Source organism: Haliotis rufescens, unplaced genomic scaffold (genome assembly GCF_023055435.1).
Source record: "Haliotis rufescens isolate VD_foot unplaced genomic scaffold, xgHalRufe1.0.p SCAF_22, whole genome shotgun sequence".
Classification (NCBI taxonomy): domain Eukaryota; kingdom Metazoa; phylum Mollusca; class Gastropoda; order Lepetellida; family Haliotidae; genus Haliotis; species Haliotis rufescens.
In genome coordinates this window covers 7,627,608-7,647,068 of record NW_025963913.1, presented here as the reverse complement: position 1 = coordinate 7,647,068, position 19,461 = coordinate 7,627,608, and the positions used below count along the sequence as shown (strand labels likewise).

Here is a 19,461-nt window from a genome sequence, read left to right as displayed (position 1 = left end):
GTCAGATACCTACCACCATGCTAGAGATCAGCTTTACGGTTAGGGCAGTATACCGTCAGATATCTACCACCATGCTAGAGATCAGCTTTATGGTCAGGGCAGTATACCATCAGATATCTACCACCATGCTAGAGATCAGCTTTATGGTCAGGGCAGTATACCGTCAGATTTCTACCACCTTGTTAAAGGGGGCAAGGGTGGCCCAGTCGTCTAAGGCGCCGCGATTCGCTGTGCAGAGTTGCGTCCCTTGGGCACGCCAGAAACCTATGATAGTGGGTTCGAATCCCGGTTCGCCCCGATTATGTTTCTAGCTTTGTCAGCGCCATACCCGTGCTCGTGGGTTTCATCGAAGTGGTAAACGTCTGAGACCTGCATCACTTCGGGCTTTCCTCCCACATTAAGCTGACACGCCGTGATATAAATGGAATACTGTTAAAAGCGGCGTTAAACCGAACTCACTCACTCACCTTGTTAAAGATCAGCTTTACGGTCAGGACAGTATCCCGTCAGATATCTACACTCAAAAACAGATTCTGCTTGTCGAGTCCTTTTCTAATGATATCGACTCGACAAATGCAGCATACTTCATTTGAAATGTGGCAAGGTAGAAGAGGGAGGATCAGTCAGTTTACTTGGGGGAGGAGTTATTGACCATCTCGTGGAAGGTCAGGCATATACGTACTTAGGGATGCAGAATAGGGACTTAATCCAGAGGGCCCATATCAAGGACAAAATTTGGGCAGAGTACAAATGTAGACTTAAGAAAATCTGAACTTCGGAGCTGAACGCTCGCAATAAAGTCAAAGCCACAAATACTTATGCTGTACCCGTCCTTTCGTATTCTTTTGGTGCTGTTGATTGGACGAAACAAGAAATGCGGGGTATTGACACCCTCACACGAAGAATCATGGCAGACAATAGATCCCACCACCCTCGCTCTTCACTCAATCGCTTATATTCACCTATTATAATGGGAGGGCGTGGATAGATGAATGTCGGGGCTCTTCATGAAAGAAAGTATTGTGCACTTTTGCACACATTTATTTGTCTGATTATCCTCTTGTGAAGCATGTCAAGACTGATGAAAACAAGGCATTCCGCAGTTTTCTAAAACGAGCCAAAGATGTGGGACATAATGTCAATGTCGGTGTTGATATTGTTGATGGTTCTGTACTGCTTGACGGTACAGAAATGAATGTTAACCAAGCGAAGTGCCATATCAAGTCGGCCCAGACTCAGTTTTTAAAAGAGGCGCTATCTGAACGACCACTGCATCGAGTTTATGTACAGTGTGTTGAGAAGATAAGCAATCCTGCAGAGTCCTTCGCTTGGATGAAGTCGTCTGGCCTGAAAAGTGAAACAGAAGGCTTTCTGTTTGCTGCTCAGGACCAGTCACTTCCCACTCGAAACCGTCAATGTGTGATTTTGCATCAAAATGTAAATATGAAATGTAGATTATGTAAGGAATTTAATGAGACTGTCCAAAACATTGTCAGTGGATGCCCAGCTTTGGCACAAACACAGTATCTTAAACGACACGGTGGTGTAGCTCGATCATTTTATTACCGTCTTCGCCATGCTTGTGGTTTTGACACAGAAGTCCACCCATGGTACGACCAGGAATAGGAATATGTAGAGGGCTTCATGGAAAATGATAATACAAAATTCTTTGGAATAGGCCCATTTACAGCCTCAGACGTATCCAGGCCAACAAACCTGATCTTGTCCTTTTTTATAAATCCAACGAAATCATTTATATCATTGAACACTAATGTGATTGACAAGATTGAGGAAAAACATGGCAAATATGCGGACCTCGCTTTTGAAATGTCACGCTTGTATCCCATGTACCAAGTTGTCCGACTCCCTATTGTTCTCGGTGCCTTAGGTTTGGTACCTCCTAATCTGTTGACTGACATTGGGAGAGTACCCGGATTTGCTACCAGGAACACAGCCCTTCTGACAATCTGGGTAATGCAAAAGGCTGCAGCGTTGGGGGGTCTTCACATTCTCCGAAAAGTTCTGGGTGGGTTTGACTAGGCAGCGCTTCCTGGGAGAAGTCACATTCGCTGTCTGGGCTGCGTAGAGATGATGATAATGAGCCTAACCAGCCTGACTGTACCAGGATTGCCCAAACCCTCTTTGCTGCCTTTTTAAAATTTTAATTTGTAAGTAATAATAATAATAATAATAATAATAATAATAATAATAATAATAAGAACAATAACAACAGCAACAATAATACACCAAATCCATACCATAACACATTCTGAACTCCATTGGGAGTATACAACCAATCTGCCTGTGAGCAACTGGAAGGTTTACAGTGACATTACCATCTCATCAATGCTGGGTGAATGGATGCATATTTCGAACGAATTCACTTTCCTTAGCAGACACTACATGTGCCACATGTCTGGGGCAGGATAGAAGCCCTAGAAACGCTCGGTAGTCAAGCTGCCGAACGCGGTCTGAACCAGTCCTGAGGAGTGTGGGTACTCGTGATATAGATATTGTTAAAGTAACAATGTAGCCAGTCCGCTTGACATCTGGTGATGGAGAGTACATCAGTGTGGTTAAGTCGACAGATACTTCTTCCTCTGTCACAATCAATGGGAGCCGACTGAGGGAAGTCGGGGTTAAGCCGGTGGTAATCCCCGGCCCCTGCCACCCACTGCCTCTGAGTATAAGTCCTGAGTACCGGGAGACACGCACTTGCTCACAGTAGATTTGCTTCAGTTGAGGTTATGACGACGTCTGGTCATGTCATTGCATACCGCTTCGGACCGTATGTCATGGTGTTTTGGTATTTTTGTTTGTATAGACACTGTGTACATGGCTCTATACTTTGTTACCCAAGTCACTAAGTTCACACAGTAGTCCATGAAGGAACACATGAAGAAACCTTACACAACATGATTCCAATGATTTTTGTAAAACGGCACCACCATTACCATACGTCAAGTAAGTGTGCAGTTATAACTACCTTTCCCTGTCCCACCTAGTTCTGAAGCGGGGATGGGATTTTATTTATTTAGTAATACTTTGATGGAAGAGATGTGACGACCGTGACACTAGGATAAGGTAACTAAACTATTTTCCCCATGAAGACATCATTGACTTTAGATTGTATCTTTCAATGGTGGTACATATCCCAAATAACACGTAGAGATGGCGTATTTGTTGTAGTAACAAACTTCCGTTATGACATTGCAAATATTAAATAGTTTGACGTAGTGTCATGACATGCCTCGTGTTACGCAGGTAAACGTATTGTGGCCCTATCTTTTTGTTATTGCCTTCGACAGTCCAAGGGCATCTCGGTATGTCTCAGCTAACCTTGGGTCATTCTGTTGGTATTGGTGATTTGGCTATAGGTTTCTGTTGGTCATAAACAACATACTTAACTACATATCATGTTGGTTTCTCATTCTCTACTCATGTTACAACATAGATAGTTTGATGTTATACAGTTTATTACTTTTTCGTGTAGATTGTCATATACATTTCGGGTAATCTTTATCAAGTATATCCCTGTTGGGTGATGGGGTTGATTCTCTTCCAGATGTGTGGTTGTCTTCATCCCATAATAGGCTTTTCTTTGTCTTTACAGTTCAAGTACTGGTTTGAGAACCTGACGTCCCTGAATACATCCCTGCTGTATAACCCTTTACTAAGCATTCCGACCCAGGGCTGGATACCACACGGGCAGACAGGTACGTGGACAATAGGATTTTCTGTACACGTACTTCTGGACACGCATACATCTTACACACTAGTATATAAACATGCGTGTTAGCAATATTATAAGGGTAACGCTAAATTTCGGGTCATTAACATTCGTAGAAGCCCGAGGTCTGCCATTACCTACCCGACAGAGGTCGGTTTAATAGACCGAGGGCTTCTGAGAATGATAATGATCCGAAATATAGCGTTATCTCTATCATAGTTAGAATGGAGAGAATCTGTCCTTAGTAAGCTACGCGACGACGACATCTGGAAACCAACCCAATAACGACGGGCAACAGCATGGTACACGTATGGCTCTGACGAAAATACAACACATGTCAGTGTGGCACTGGCCTAGAAACACGTCATCAACAATAGTTTACGTCACAATAGGTCGCGTGACATCATTGGACCCTGGCCTTTAATTCCGCCGACATAGGAGTGTGGTCATTTTGTGATCTAATTGAGCCTCAATGTTTGGAGATTTACTACACATCGACATTGTAAGTGATGTTGCAAAGATTGACAGTGAAATGATTGCTGCTGCCACCTGCACAAAAGATTAGAATATGAGACTACTGCCAAAACGTTACACTCTCCTGTAGTGTTCGATTTAACATCCATGTGCAATCTATCCAATCTGTCGAATGTTTCTCACCTGAATCATAGCTTCTTTCGCACCATATATAATCTGGGACTCGTGAGACGTCCGCTCGATCATGCGATTCACCAGAGAAATACCGATCCACATATGCATGAAGTTGGCCAGCGATTCTTCATCGCGGGCATAGTCGTTGGTGATGCGACGAGCCGCACAATCCGTCAGCTCCCGTCGATGATCTTGGCCGGTCTTGTCTGTCTTAACATGTCGGTCCAGTTTGAAGGCAAAGGAACTTCATAACATGGTGCAACGTCATTGATCCACGTACATAGAGTTACATTAGCTACGTGTTTGGGTGTTAATTGACATCTACAGGTTTACAGCTCATACTGTGGAAGGATGGAGAACGTAGTTGCCTAGAGTTTGGTGAAAAGGAAGAGAATGTAGATACCTGGAGACCAGTGTAAGGGCAGAGACCGTTGGTGCCAAAAATCGGGTTAAAGGGCAGTGAAAGTAGGTCCCAAGAGTCAGGTAAAAGGGCAGAGAAAGTAGGTGCCTGGACTCAGGTAAAAGGGCAGAGAAAGTAGGTCCCAAGTGTCAGGTAAAAGGGCAGAGAAAGTAGGTGCCTGGAGTCAGGTAAAAGGGCAGAGAAAGTAGGTGCCTGGAGTCAGGTAAAAGGGCAGAGAAAGTAGGTGCCTGGAGTCAGGTAAAAGGGCAGAGAAAGTAGGTCCCAAGTGTCAGGTAAAAGGGCAGAGAAAGTAGGTGCCTGGAGTCAGGTAAAAGGGCAGAGAAAGTAGGTGCCTGGAGTCAGGTAAAAGGGCAGAGAAAGTAGGTGCCTGGAGTCAGGTAAAAGGGCAGAGAAAGTAGGTCCCAAGAGTCAGGTAAAAGAGCCGAGAAAGTAGGTGCCTGGAGTCAGATGGCAGAGAAAGTAGGTGCCTGGAGTCAGGTAAAAGGGCAGAGAAAGTAGGTGCCTGGAGTCAGGTAAAAGGGCAGAGAAAGTAGGTGCCTGGAGTCAGGTAAAAGGGCAGAGAAAGTAGGTGCCTGGAGTCAGGTAAAAGAGCAATTAACGTAAATGTCTAGAGACGGCGAAAAGGGCAGAGAATGTGGACGAGGTGAACGAGGGCAGAGAACGTAGGGGCCTGAAGGCAGGTGATAGGGCACATAATGCACGTGCCTGGAGCCTGGTGTAAGGGCAGTTAACGTCGGTGCCTGGAGTCGGGTAAAAAGGCAGATAACTTTGGTGCCAGGAGTCGGGTAAAAGGGCAGAGAAAGTATGTGCCTGGAGTCGGGAAAGAGGCAGATAACGTCGGTGACAAGAGTCGGGTAAAAGGGCAGAGAAAGTATGTGCCTGGAGTCGGGAAAGAGGCAGATAACGTCGGTGACAAGAGTCGGATAAAAGGGCAGAGAACGTAGGTGCCTAGAGTCGGGTTAAGGAGGGCAGAGAACATAGATGCCTAGAGGCGGGGAACAGGGCAGAGAACGTAAGTGCCTAGACTCGATTGAAATAGGACAGATATTGAGTCGGGTAAAAGGGCTGAGAAGGTAGTTGCCTAAAGTCGTGTGATTGAGGGCAGAACAAGGCGGAGGATAGTGTATATGTGATTGAGGGAAGAATAAGGTGGTGGTCAGAGTTTCGTAAATAAGGGCAGAATAAGGCGATGGATAGAGTGTTGTGATTAAGTGCAGAAGAAGTCAGTGGATAGAGTGTATGCGATTGAGGGCAGAACAAGGCGGTGAACAGAGTGGTTTGATTGAGGGCAGAACAAGGCGGAGGATAGAGTGGTTTGATTGAGGGCAGAACAAGGCGGAGGATAGAGTAATGTGATTGAGGGCAGAACATGGCGATGGATAGAGTGGTGTAAATGAGGGCAGAACAAGGCGGTGGAGAGAGTGGTGTAAATAAGGGCTGAACAAGGCGGATTAAAGAGTGGTGTAAATGAGGGCAGAACAAGGCGGTGGAAAGAGTGGTTTAACTGAGGGCAGAACAAGGCGGTGGATAGAGTGTATGTGATTAAGGGCAGAACAAGGCGGTGGATAGAGTGGTGTGATTGAAGGCAGAACAAGGCGGTGGATGGAGTGGTGTGATTGAGGGCAGAAGAAGGCGGAGGATAGAGTAATGTGATTGACGGCAGAACATGGCGATGGATAGAGTGGTGTGATTGAAGGCAGAACAAGGCGGTGGATGGAGTGGTGTGATTGAGGGCAGAACAAGGCGGAGGATGGAGTAATGTGATTGAAGGCAGAACAAGGCGGTGGATAGAGTGGTGTAAATGAGGGAAGAACAAGGCGGTGGATAGGATGTATGTGATTAAGGGCAGAACAAGGCGGTGGATAGAGTGGTGTAAATAAGGGCAGAACAAGGCGGAGGATAGAGTAATGTGATTGAGGGCAGAACATGGCGATGGAAAGAGTGGTGTAAATGAGGGCAGAACAAGGCGGTGGAAAGAGTGGTGTAAATGAGGGCAGAACAAGGCGGTGGAGAGAGTGGTGTAAATAAGGGCAGAACAAGGCGGTGGAAAGAGTGGTGTAAATGAGGGCAGAACAAGGCGGTGGAAAGAGTGGTGTAAATGAGGGCAGAACAAGGCGGTGGAAAGAGTGGTGTAAATGAGGGCAGAACAAGGCGGTGGAGAGAGTGGTGTAAATAAGGGCAGAACAAGGCGGATTAAAGAGTGGTGTAAATGAGGGCAGAACAAGGCGGTGGAAAGAGTGGTGTAACTGAGGGCAGAACAAGGCGGTGGATAGAGTGTATGTGATTAAGGGCAGAACAAGGCGGTGGATAGAGTGGTGTGATTAACAGCAGAACAAGGCAGTGGATAGAGTGGTGTGATTGACGGCAGAACAAGGCGGAGGATAGAGTAAAGTGATTGAGGGCAGAACAAGGCGGAGGATAGAGTAAAGTGATTGAGGGCAGAACAAGGCGGTGTATAGAGTGTATGTGATTAAGAGCAGAACAAGGCGGTGGATAGAGTGTATGTGATTAAGAGCAGAACAAGGCGGTGGATAGAGTGTATGTGATTAAGAGCAGAACAAGGCGGTGGATAGAGTGTATGTGATTAAGAGCAGAACAAGGCGGTGGATAGAGTGGTGTAAATGAGGGCAGAACAAGGCGGAGGATAGAGTGTATGTGATTAAGAGCAGAACAAGGCGGTGGATAGAGTGGTGTAAATGAGGGCAGAACAAGGCAGTGGATAGAGTGATGTAAATGAGGGCAGAACAAGGCAGTGGATAGGATGTATGTGATTAAGGGCACAACAATGCAGTGGAAAGAGTGTTGTAAATGAGGGCAGAACAAGGCGGCGGATAGAGTGGTGTAAATAAGGGCAGAACAAGGCGGAGGATAGGATGTATGTGATTGAGGGCAGAACAAGGCAGTGGAAAAAGAGTGTTGTAAATGAGGGCAGAAGAAGGCGGTGGATAGAGTGTATGTGATTAAGGGCAGAAGAAGGCGGTGGATAGAGTGGTGTAAATGAGGGCAGAACAAGGCGGTGTATAGAGTGTATGTGATTAAGAGCAGAACAAGGCGGTGGATAGAGTGGTGTAAATGAGGGCAGAACAAGGCGGTGTATAGAGTGTATGTGATTAAGAGCAGAACAAGGCGGTGGATAGAGTGGTGTGATTGAGGGCAGAACAAGGCGGATGATAGAGTGGTGTAAATGAGGGCAGAACAAGGCGGTGTATAGAGTGTATGTGATTAAGAGCAGAACAAGGCGGTGGATAGAGTGGGGTGGTTGAAGGCAGAACAAGGCGGTGGATAGAGTGTATGTGATTAAGAGCAGAACAAGGCGGAGGATAGAGTGGTGTGATTGAGGGCAGAACAAGGCGGTAGATAGAGTGGTGTAAATGGGGGCAGAACAAGGCAGTGGAAAGAGCGGTGTAAATGAGGGCAGAACAAGGCAGTGGATAGAGTGGTGTAAATGAGGGCAGAACAAGGCGGTGGATAGAGGGGTGTGGTTGAAGGCAGAACAAGGCGGTGGATAGAGTGGTGTAAATGAGGGCAGGACAAGGCGGTGTATAGAGTGTATGTGATTAAGGTCAGAACAAGGCGGTGGATAGAGTGGTGTAAATGAGGGCAGAAGAAGGCGGTGGATACAGTGTATGTGATTAAGGGCAGAACAAGGCGGTTGATAGAGTGGTGTAAATGAGGGCAGATCAAGGCGGTGGACTGGATGTATGTAATTAAGGGCAGAACAAGGCGGTGGATAGAGTGTTGTAAATAAGGGCAGAACAAGGCAGTGGAAAGAGTGTTGTAAATAAGGGCAGATCAAGGCGGTGGAAAGAGTGGTGTGATAAAGGGCAGAACAAGGCGGTGGATAGAGTGTTGTAAATAAGGGCAGATTAAGGCGGTGGATAGAGTGGTCTGATTGAGGGCAGAACAAGGCGGTGGAAAGAGTGGTGTAAATGAGGGCAGAACAAGGCGGTGGAAAGAGTGTTGTAAATAAGGGCAGATCAAGGCGGTGGATAGAGCGGTCTGATTGAGGGCGGAACAAGGCGGTGGATAGAGTGGTGTAAATGAGGGCAGAACAAGGCGGTGGATAGGATGTATGTGATTAAGGGCAGAACAAGGCGGTGAATAGAGTGGTGTATAGAGTGTTGTAAATAAGGGCAGAACAAGGCGGTGGATAGAGTGGTGTGATTAAGGGCAGAACAAGGCGGTGGATAGAGTGTATGTGATTAAGGGCAGAACAAGGCAGTGGATAGAGTGATGTGATTGAGGGCAGAACAAGGCGGAGGATAGAGTGGTGTAAATGAGGGCAGAAGAAGGTAGTGGATAGGATGTATGTGATTAAGGGCAGAACAAGGCAGTGGAAAGAGTGTTGTAAATGAGGGCAGAACAAGGCGGAGGATAGAGTGGTGTAAATAAGGGCAGAACAAGGCGGAGGATAGGATGTATGTGATTAGGGCAGAACAAGGCAGTGGATAGAGTGGTGTAAATGAGGGCAGAACAAGGCGGAGGATAGGATGTATGTGATTAAGGGCAGAACAAGGCAGTGGAAAGAGTGTTGTAAATGAGGGCAGAACAAGGCGGTGGGAAGGATGTATGTGATTAAGTGCAGAACAAGGCAGTGGGAAGAGTGTTGCAAATGAGGGCAGAACAAGGCGGAGGATAGAGTGTATGTGATTAAGGGCAGAACAAGGCGGTGGATAGAGTGGTGTCATTGAGGGGAGAACAAGGCGGTGGATAGAGTAATGTGATTGAGGGCAGAACAAGGCAGTGGATAGAGTGGTGTAATTAAGGGCAGAACAAGGCGGTGGAAAGAGTGGTGTAAATGAGGGCAGAACAGGTCGGAGGATAGGATTATGTGATAAAGGGCAGAAGAAGGCGGTGGATAAAGTGTTGTAAATAACGGCAGATTAAGGCGGTGGATTGAGTGGTCTGATTGAGGGCAGAACAAGGCGGTGGAAAGAGTGGTGTAAATGAGGGCAGAACAAGGCGGTGGAAAGAGTGTTGTAAATAAGGGCAGATCAAGGCGGTGGATAGAGTGGTCTGATTGAGGGCGGAACAAGGCGATGGATAGAGTGATGTAAATGAGGGCAGAACAAGGCGGTGGATAGGATGTATGTGATTAAGGGCAGAACAAAGCGGTGGATAGAGTGGTGTAAATGAGGGCAGAAGAAGGCAGTGGATAGAGGGTTGTAAATAAGGGCAGAACAAGGCGGTGGAAAGAGTGGTGTGATTAAGGGCAGAACAAGGCGGTGGATAGAGTGTATGTGATTAAGGGCAGAACAAGGCAGTGGATAGAGTGATGTGATTGAGGGCAGAACAAGGCGGAGGATAGAGTGGTGTAAATGAGGGCAGAAGAAGGCAGTGGATAGGATGTATGTGATTAAGGGCAGAACAAGGCGGAGGAAAGAGTGTTGTAAATGAGGGCAGAACAAGGCGGAGGATAGAGTGGTGTAAATAAGGGCAGAACAAGGCGGAGGATAGGATGTATGTGATTAGGGCAGAACAAGGCAGTGGATAGAGTGGTGTAAATGAGGGCAGAACAAGGCGGAGGATAGGATGTATGTGATTAAGGGCAGAACAAGGCAGTGGAAAGAGTGTTGTAAATGAGGGCAGAACAAGGCGGTGGGAAGGATGTATGTGATTAAGTGCACAACAAGGCAGTGGGAAGAGTGTTGCAAATGAGGGCAGAAGAAGGCGGTGGATAGAGTGTATGTGATTAAGGGCAGAAGAAGGCGGTGGATAGAGTGGTGTGATTGAGGGCAGAACAGGCGGTGGATAGAGTAATGTGATTGAGGGCAGAACAAGGCAGTGGATAGAGTGGTGTGATTGAGGGCAGAACAAGGCGATGGAAAGAGTGGTGTGATTGAGGGCAGAACAAGGCGGTGGATAGGATGTATGTGATTAAGGGCAGAACAAGACGGTGGATAGAGTGGTGTAAATGAGGGCAGAACAAGGCGGTGGATAGAGTGTGTGTGATTTAGGACAGAACAAGGCGATGGATAGAGTGGTGTAAATGAGGGCGGAACAAGGCGGTGGATAGGATGTATGTGATTAAGGGCAGAACAAGGCGGTGGATAGAGTGGTGTAAATAAGGGCGGAACAAGGCGGTGGATAGGATGTATGAGATTTAGGGCAGAACAAGGCGGTGGATAGAGTGTTGTAAATGAGGGCAGAACAAGGCGGTGGATAGAGTGGTGTAAATGAGGGCGGAACAAGGCGGTGGATAGAGTGTATGTGATTAAGGGCAGAAGAAGGCGGTGGATAGAGTGGTGTAAATGAGGGCAGAACAAGGCGGTGGATAGTGTGTTGTTAATCAGGGCAGAACAAGGCAGTGGATAGAGTGGTGTGATTGAGGGCAGAACAAGGCGGTGGATAGAGTGGTGTGATTGAGGGCAGAAGAAGACGGTGGATAGAGGGGTGTAGTTGAAGGCAGAACAAGGCGGTGGATAGAGTGGTGTAAATAAGGGCAGAACAAGGCAGTGGAAAGAGTGTTGTAAATAAGGGCAGATCAAGGCGGTGGAAAGAGTGGTGTGATTAAGGGCAGAAAAAGGCAGTGGATAGAGTGATGTAAATAAGGGCAGAACAAGGCGGTGGAAAGAGTGTTGTAAATAAGGGCAGATCAAGGCGGTGGATAGAGCGGTGTAATTAAGGGCAGAACAAGGCGGTGGAAAGAGTGGTGTAAATGAGGGCAGAACAAGGCGGAGGATTGGATTATGTGATAAAGGGCAGAACAAGGCGGTGGATAGAGTGTTGTAAATAAGGGCAGATCAAGGCGGTGGATAGAGTGGTCTGATTGAGGGCGGAACAAGGCGGTGGATAGAGTGGTGTAAATGAGGGCAGAACAAGGCGGTGGATAGGATGTATGTGATAAAGGGCAGAACAAGGCGGTGGATAGAGTGTTGTAAATAAGGGCAGATTAAGGCGGTGGATAGAGTGCTCTGATTGAGGGCAGAACAAGGCTGTGGAAAAAGTGGTGTAAATGAGGGCAGAACAAGGCGGTGGAAAGAGTGTTGTAAATATGGGCAGATCAAGGCGGTGGATAGACTGGTCTGATTGAGGGCGGAACAAGGCGGTGGATAGAGTGGTGTAAATGAGGGCAGAACAAGGCAGTGGATAGAGTGTTGTAAATAAGGGCAGAACAAGGCGGTGGAAAGAGTGGTGTGATTAAGGGCAGAACAAGGCGGTGGATAGAGTGTATGTGATTAAGGGCAGAACAAGGCAGTGGATAGAGTGATGTGATTGAGGGCAGAACAAGGCGGAGGATAGAGTGGTGTAAATGAGGGCAGAAGAAGGCAGTGGATAGGATGTATGTGATTAAGGGCAGAACAAGGCAGTGGAAAAAGAGTGTTGTAAATGAGGGCAGAACAAGGCGGTGGATAGAGTGTATGTGATTAAGGGCAGAACAAGGCGGAGGATAGAGTGGTGTAAATGAGGGCAGAACAAGGCGGTGGGAAGGATGTATGTGATTAAGTGGAGAACAAGGCAGTGGGAAGAGTGTTGCAAATGAGGGCAGAACAAGGCGGTGGATAGAGTGTATGTGATTAAGGACAGAACAAGGCGGTGGATAGAGTGGTGTGATTGAGGGCAGAACAAGGCGGTGGATAGAGTAATGTGATTGAGGGCAGAACAAGGCGGTGGATAGAGTGGTATAAATGAGGGCGGAACAAGGCGGTGGATAGAGTGATGTAAATGAGGGCAGAACAAGGCTGTGGATTGGAGGTATATAATTAAGGGCACAACAAGGCGGTGGATAGAGTGTTGTAAATAAGGGCAGAACAAGGCAGTGGAAAAAGTGTTGTAAATAAGGGGAGATCAAGGCGGTGGAAAGAGTGGTGTGATTAAGGGCAGAAAAAGGCGGTGGATAGAGTGATGTAAATAAGGGCAGAACAAGGCGGTGGAAAGAGTGTTGTAAATAAGGGCAGATCAAGGCGGTGGATAGAGCGGTGTAATTAAGGGCAGAACAAGGCGGTGGAAAGAGTGGTGTAAATGAGGGCAGAACAAGGCGGAGGATAGGATTATGTGATAAAGGGCAGAACAAGGCGGTGGATAGAGTGTTGTAAATAACGGCAGATTAAGGCGGTGGATAGAGTGGTCTGATTGAGGGCAGAACAAGGCGGTGGAAAGAGTGGTGTAAATGAGGGCAGAACAAGGCGGTGGAAAGAGTGTTGTAAATAAGGGCAGATCAAGGCGGTGGATAGAGTGGTCTGATTGAGGGCGGAACAAGGCGGTGGATAGAGTGATGTAAATGAGGGCAGAACAAGGCGGTGGATAGGATGTATGTGATTAAGGGCAGAACAAAGGGGTGGATAGAGTGGTGTAAATGAGGGCAGAAGGAGGCAGTGGATAGAGTGTTGTAAATAAGGGCAGAACAAGGCGGTGGAAAGAGTGGTGTGATTAAGGGCAGAACAAGGCGGTGGATAGAGTGTATGTGATTAAGGGCAGAACAAGGCAGTGGATAGAGTGATGTAAATGAGGGCAGAACAAGGCGGTGGATAGGATGTATGTGATTAAGGGCAGAACAAAGGGGTGGATAGAGTGGTGTAAATGAGGGCAGAAGGAGGCAGTGGATAGAGTGTTGTAAATAAGGGCAGAACAAGGCGGTGGAAAGAGTGGTGTGATTAAGGGCAGAACAAGGCGGTGGATAGAGTGTATGTGATTAAGGGCAGAACAAGGCAGTGGATAGAGTGATGTGATTGAGGGCAGAACAAGGCGGAGGATAGAGTGGTGTAAATGAGGGCAGAAGAAGGCAGTGGATAGGATGTATGTGATTAAGGGCAGAACAAGGCAGTGGAAAGAGTGTTGTAAATGAGGGCAGAACAAGGCGGTGGATAGAGTGGTGTAAATGAGGGCAGAACAAGGCGGAGGATAGGATGTATGTGATTAGGGCAGAACAAAGCAGTGGATAGAGTGGTGTAAATGAGGGCAGAACAAGGCGGAGGATAGGATGTATGTGATTAAGGGCAGAACAAGGCAGTGGGAAGAGTGTTGCAAATGAGGGCAGAACAAGGGGGTGGATAGAGTGTATGTGATTAAGGGCAGAACAAGGCGGTGGATAGAGTGGTGTAAATGAGGGCGGAACAAGGCGGTGGATAGAGTGATGTAAATGAGGGCAGAACAAGGCTGTGGATTGGAGGTATGTAATTAAGGGCAGAACAAGGCGGTGGATAGAGTGTTGTAAATAAGGGCAGAACAAGGCAGTGGAAAGAGTGTTGTAAATAAGGGGAGATCAAGGCGGTGGAAAGGGTGGTGTGATTGAGGGCAGAACAAGGCGGTGGAAAGAGTAATGTGATTGAGGGCAGAACAAGGCGGTGGATAGAGTGGTGTAAATGAGGGCGGAACAGGGCGGTGGATAGAGTGATGTAAATGAGGGCGGAACAAGGCGGTGGATTGGATGTATGTGATTAAGGGCAGAACAAGGCAGTGGATAGAGTGGTGTGATTGAGGGCAGAACAAGGCAGTGGATAGAGTGGTGTGATTGAGGGCAGAACAAGGCGGTGGAAAGAGTGGTGTGATTGAGGGCAGAAAAAGGCAGTGGATAGAGTGGTGTGATTGAGGGCAGAACAAGGCGGTGGAAAGAGTGGTGTGATTGAGGGCAGAACAAGGCGGTGGATAGGATGTATGTGATTAAGGGCAGAACAAGGCGGTGGATAGAGTGGTGTAAATGAGGGCAGAACAAGGCGGTGGATAGAGTGTGTGTGATTTAGGACAGAACAAGGCGATGGATAGAGTGGTGTAAATAAGGGCGGAACAAGGCGGTGGAAAGAGTGGTGTGATTAAGGGCAGAACAGGGCGGTGGATAGAGTGTATGTGATTAAGGGCAGAACAAGGCAGTGGATAGAGTGATGTGATTGAGGGCAGAACAAGGCGGAGGATAGAGTGGTGTAAATGAGGGCAGAAGAAGGCAGTGGATAGGATGTATGTGATTAAGGGCACAACAATGCAGTGGAAAGAGTGTTGTAAATGAGGGCAGAACAAGGCGGCGGATAGAGTGGTGTAAATAAGGGCAGAACAAGGCGGAGGATAGGATGTATGTGATTGAGGGCAGAACAAGGCAGTGGAAAAAGAGTGTTGTAAATGAGGGCAGAAGAAGGCGGTGGATAGAGTGTATGTGATTAAGGGCAGAAGAAGGCGGAGGATAGAGTTGTGTAAATGAGGGCAGAACGAGGCGGTGGGAAGGATGTATGTGATTAAGTGCAGAACAAGGCAGTGGGAAGAGTGTTGCAAATGAGGGCAGAACAAGGCGGTGGATAGAGTGTATGTGATTAAGGACAGAACAAGGCGGTGGATAGAGTGGTGTGATTGAGGGCAGAACAAGGCGGTGGATAGAGTAATGTGATTGAGGGCAGAACAAGGCGGTGGATAGAGTGGTGTAAATGAGGGCGGAACAAGGCGGTGGATAGAGTGATGTAAATGAGGGCAGAACAAGGCTGTGGATTGGAGGTATATAATTAAGGGCAGAACAAGGCGGTGGATAGAGTGTTGTAAATAAGGGCAGAACAAGGCAGTGGAAAAAGTGTTGTAAATAAGGGCAGATCAAGGCGGTGGAAAGAGTGGTGTGATTAAGGGCAGAAAAAGGCGGTGGATAGAGTGATGTAAATAAGGGCAGAACAAGGCGGTGGAAAGAGTGTTGTAAATAAGGGCAGATCAAGGCGGTGGATAGAGCGGTTTAATTAAGGGCAGAACAAGGCGGTGGAAAGAGTGGTGTAAATGAGGGCAGAACAAGGCGGAGGATAGGATTATGTGATAAAGGGCAGAACAAGGCGATGGATAGAGTGTTGTAAATAACGGCAGATTAAGGCGGTGGATAGAGTGGTCTGATTGAGGGCAGAACAAGGCGGTGGAAAGAGTGGTGTAAATGAGGGCAGAACAAGGCGGTGGAAAGAGTGTTGTAAATAAGGGCAGATCAAGGCGGTGGATAGAGTGGTCTGATTGAGGGCGGAACAAGGCGGTGGATAGAGTGATGTAAATGAGGGCAGAACAAGGCGGTGGATAGGATGTATGTGATTAAGGGCAGAACAAAGGGGTGGATAGAGTGGTGTAAATGAGGGCAGAAGAAGGCAGTGGATAGAGTGTTGTAAATAAGGGCAGAACAAGGCGGTGGAAAGAGTGGTGTGATTAAGGGCAGAACAAGGCAGTGGATAGAGTGATGTGATTGAGGGCAGAACAAGGCGGAGGATAGAGTGGTGTAAATGAGGGCAGAAGAAGGCAGTGGATAGGATGTATGTGATTAAGGGCAGAACAAGGCAGTGGAAAGAGTGTTGTAAATGAGGGCAGAACAAGGCGGTGGATAGAGTGGTGTAAATAAGGGCAGAACAAGGCGGAGGATAGGATGTATGTGATTAGGGCAGAACAAAGCAGTGGATAGAGTGGTGTAAATGAGGGCAGAACAAGGCGGAGGATAGGATGTATGTGATTAAGGGCAGAACAAGGCAGTGGGAAGAGTGTTGCAAATGAGGGCAGAACAAGGCGGTGGATAGAGTGTATGTGATTAAGGGCAGAACAAGGGGGTGGATAGAGTGGTGTAAATGAGGGCGGAACAAGGCGGTGGATAGAGTGATGTAAATGAGGGCAGAACAAGGCTGTGGATTGGAGGTATGTAATTAAGGGCAGAACAAGGCGGTGGATAGAGTGTTGTAAATAAGGGCAGAACAAGGCAGTGGAAAGAGTGTTGTAAATAAGGGCAGATCAAGGCGGTGGATAGAGTAATGTGATTGAGGGCAGAACAAGGCGGTGGATAGAGTGGTGTAAATGAGGGCGGAACAAGGCGGTGGATAGAGTGATGTAAATGAGGGCGGAACAAGGCGGTGGATTGGATGTATGTGATTAAGGGCAGAACAAGGCAGTGGATAGAGTGGTGTGATTGAGGGCAGAACAAGGCAGTGAATAGAGTGGTGTGATTGAGGGCAGAACAAGGCGGTGGAAAGAGTGGTGTGATTGAGGGCAGAACAAGGCAGTGGATAGAGTGGTGTGATTGAGGGCAGAACAAGGCGGTGGAAAGAGTGGTGTGATTGAGGGCAGAACAAGGCGGTGGATAGCATGTATGTGATTAAGGGCAGAACAAGGCGGTGGATAGAGTGGTGTAAATGAGGGCAGAAGAAGGCGGTGGATAGAGTGTGTGTGATTTAGGACAGAACAAGGCGATGGATAGAGTGGTGTAAATGAGGGCGGAACAAGGCGGTGGATAGGATGTATGTGATTTAGGGCAGAACAAGGCGGTGGATAGAGTGGTGTAAATGAGGGCGGAACAAGGCGGTGGATAGAGAGTATGTGATTAAGGGCAGAACAAGGCGGTGGATAGAGTGGTGTAAATGAGGGCAGAACAAGGCGGTGGATAGAGTTTTGTAAATCAGGGCAGAACAAGGCGGTGGATAGAGTGGTGTGATTGAGGGCAGAACAAGGCGGTGGATAGAGTGTCGTAAATAAGGGCAGATCAAGGCGGTGGATAGAGTGTTGTAAATAAGGGCAGAACAAGGCAGTGGATTGAGTGGTGTAATTGAGGGCAGAACAAGGCGGTGGATAGAGTGGTGTGATTGAGGGCAGAACAAGACGGTGGATAGAGGGGTGTGGTTGAAGGTAGAACAAGGCGGTGGATAGAGTGGTGTAAATGAGGGCAGGACAAGGCGGTGTATAGAGTGTATGTGATTAAGGTCAGAACAAGGCGGTGGATAGAGTGATGTAAATGAGGGCAGAACAAGGCGGTGGATACAGTGTATGTGATTAAGGGCAGAACAAGGCGGTTGATAGAGTGGTGTAAATGAGGGCAGAACAAGGCGGTGGATTGGATGTATGTTATTAAGGGCAGAACAAGGCGGTGGATAGAGTGTTGTAAATAAGGGCAGAACAAGGCAGTGGAAAGAGTGTTGTAAATAAGGGCAGATCAAGGCGATGGAAAGAGTGGTGTGATTAAGGGCAGAAAAAGGCGGTGGATAGAGTGATGTAAATAAGGGCAGAACAAGGCAGTGGAAAGAGTGTTGTAAATAAGGGCAGATCAAGGCGGTGGAAAGAGTGGTGTGATTAAGGGCAGAACAAGGCAGTGGATAGAGTGATGTGATTGAGGGCAGAACAAGGCGGAGGATAGAGTGGTGTAAATGAGGGCAGAAGAAGGCAGTGGATAGGATGTATGTGATTAAGGGCAGAACAAGGCAGTGGAAAGAGTGTTGTAAATGAGGGCAGAACAAGGCGGTGGATAGAGTGGTGTAAATAAGGGCAGAACAAGGCGGAGGATAGGATGTATGTGATTAGGGCAGAACAAAGCAGTGGATAGAGTGGTGTAAATGAGGGCAGAACAAGGCGGAGGATAGGATGTATGTGATTAAGGGCAGAACAAGGCAGTGGGAAGAGTGTTGCAAATGAGGGCAGAACAAGGCGGTGGATAGAGTGTATGTGATTAAGGGCAGAACAAGGGGGTGGATAGAGTGGTGTAAATGAGGGCGGAACAAGGCGGTGGATAGAGTGATGTAAATGAGGGCAGAACAAGGCTGTGGATTGGAGGTATGTAATTAAGGGCAGAACAAGGCGGTGGATAGAGTGTTGTAAATAAGGGCAGAACAAGGCAGTGGAAAGAGTGTTGTAAATAAGGGCAGATCAAGGCGGTGGATAGAGTAATGTGATTGAGGGCAGAACAAGGCGGTGGATAGAGTGGTGTAAATGAGGGCGGAACAAGGCGGTGGATAGAGTGATGTAAATGAGGGCGGAACAAGGCGGTGGATTGGATGTATGTGATTAAGGGCAGAACAAGGCAGTGGATAGAGTGGTGTGATTGAGGGCAGAACAAGGCAGTGAATAGAGTGGTGTGATTGAGGGCAGAACAAGGCGGTGGAAAGAGTGGTGTGATTGAGGGCAGAACAAGGCAGTGGATAGAGTGGTGTGATTGAGGGCAGAACAAGGCGGTGGAAAGAGTGGTGTGATTGAGGGCAGAACAAGGCGGTGGATAGCATGTATGTGATTAAGGGCAGAACAAGGCGGTGGATAGAGTGGTGTAAATGAGGGCAGAAGAAGGCGGTGGATAGAGTGTGTGTGATTTAGGACAGAACAAGGCGATGGATAGAGTGGTGTAAATGAGGGCGGAACAAGGCGGTGGATAGGATGTATGTGATTTAGGGCAGAACAAGGCGGTGGATAGAGTGGTGTAAATGAGGGCGGAACAAGGCGGTGGATAGAGAGTATGTGATTAAGGGCAGAACAAGGCGGTGGATAGAGTGGTGTAAATGAGGGCAGAACAAGGCGGTGGATAGAGTTTTGTAAATCAGGGCAGAACAAGGCGGTGGATAGAGTGGTGTGATTGAGGGCAGAACAAGGCGGTGGATAGAGTGTCGTAAATAAGGGCAGATCAAGGCGGTGGATAGAGTGTTGTAAATAAGGGCAGAACAAGGCAGTGGATTGAGTGGTGTAATTGAGGGCAGAACAAGGCGGTGGATAGAGTGGTGTGATTGAGGGCAGAACAAGACGGTGGATAGAGGGGTGTGGTTGAAGGTAGAACAAGGCGGTGGATAGAGTGGTGTAAATGAGGGCAGGACAAGGCGGTGTATAGAGTGTATGTGATTAAGGTCAGAACAAGGCGGTGGATAGAGTGATGTAAATGAGGGCAGAACAAGGCGGTGGATACAGTGTATGTGATTAAGGGCAGAACAAGGCGGTTGATAGAGCGGTGTAAATGAGGGCAGAACAAGGCGGTGGATTGGATGTA

At 47.6% G+C, this 19,461-nt stretch overlaps 1 protein-coding gene across 3 annotated transcripts in view; it reads left to right on the top strand.

Moving 5' to 3' along the window:
* The window catches only part of LOC124117085 (wnt inhibitory factor 1-like), a 126,319-nt gene that overhangs the window by 64,709 nt on the left and 42,149 nt on the right, over nt 1-19,461 (top strand). For all 3 annotated transcript variants that reach the window (XM_048401473.1, XM_048401475.1, XM_048401472.1), the window contains exon 3: nt 3,614-3,716. In XM_048401473.1, coding sequence (XP_048257430.1) covers nt 3,614-3,716 — 103 coding nt within the window. The remainder of the gene's footprint in view (nt 1-3,613; nt 3,717-19,461) is intronic.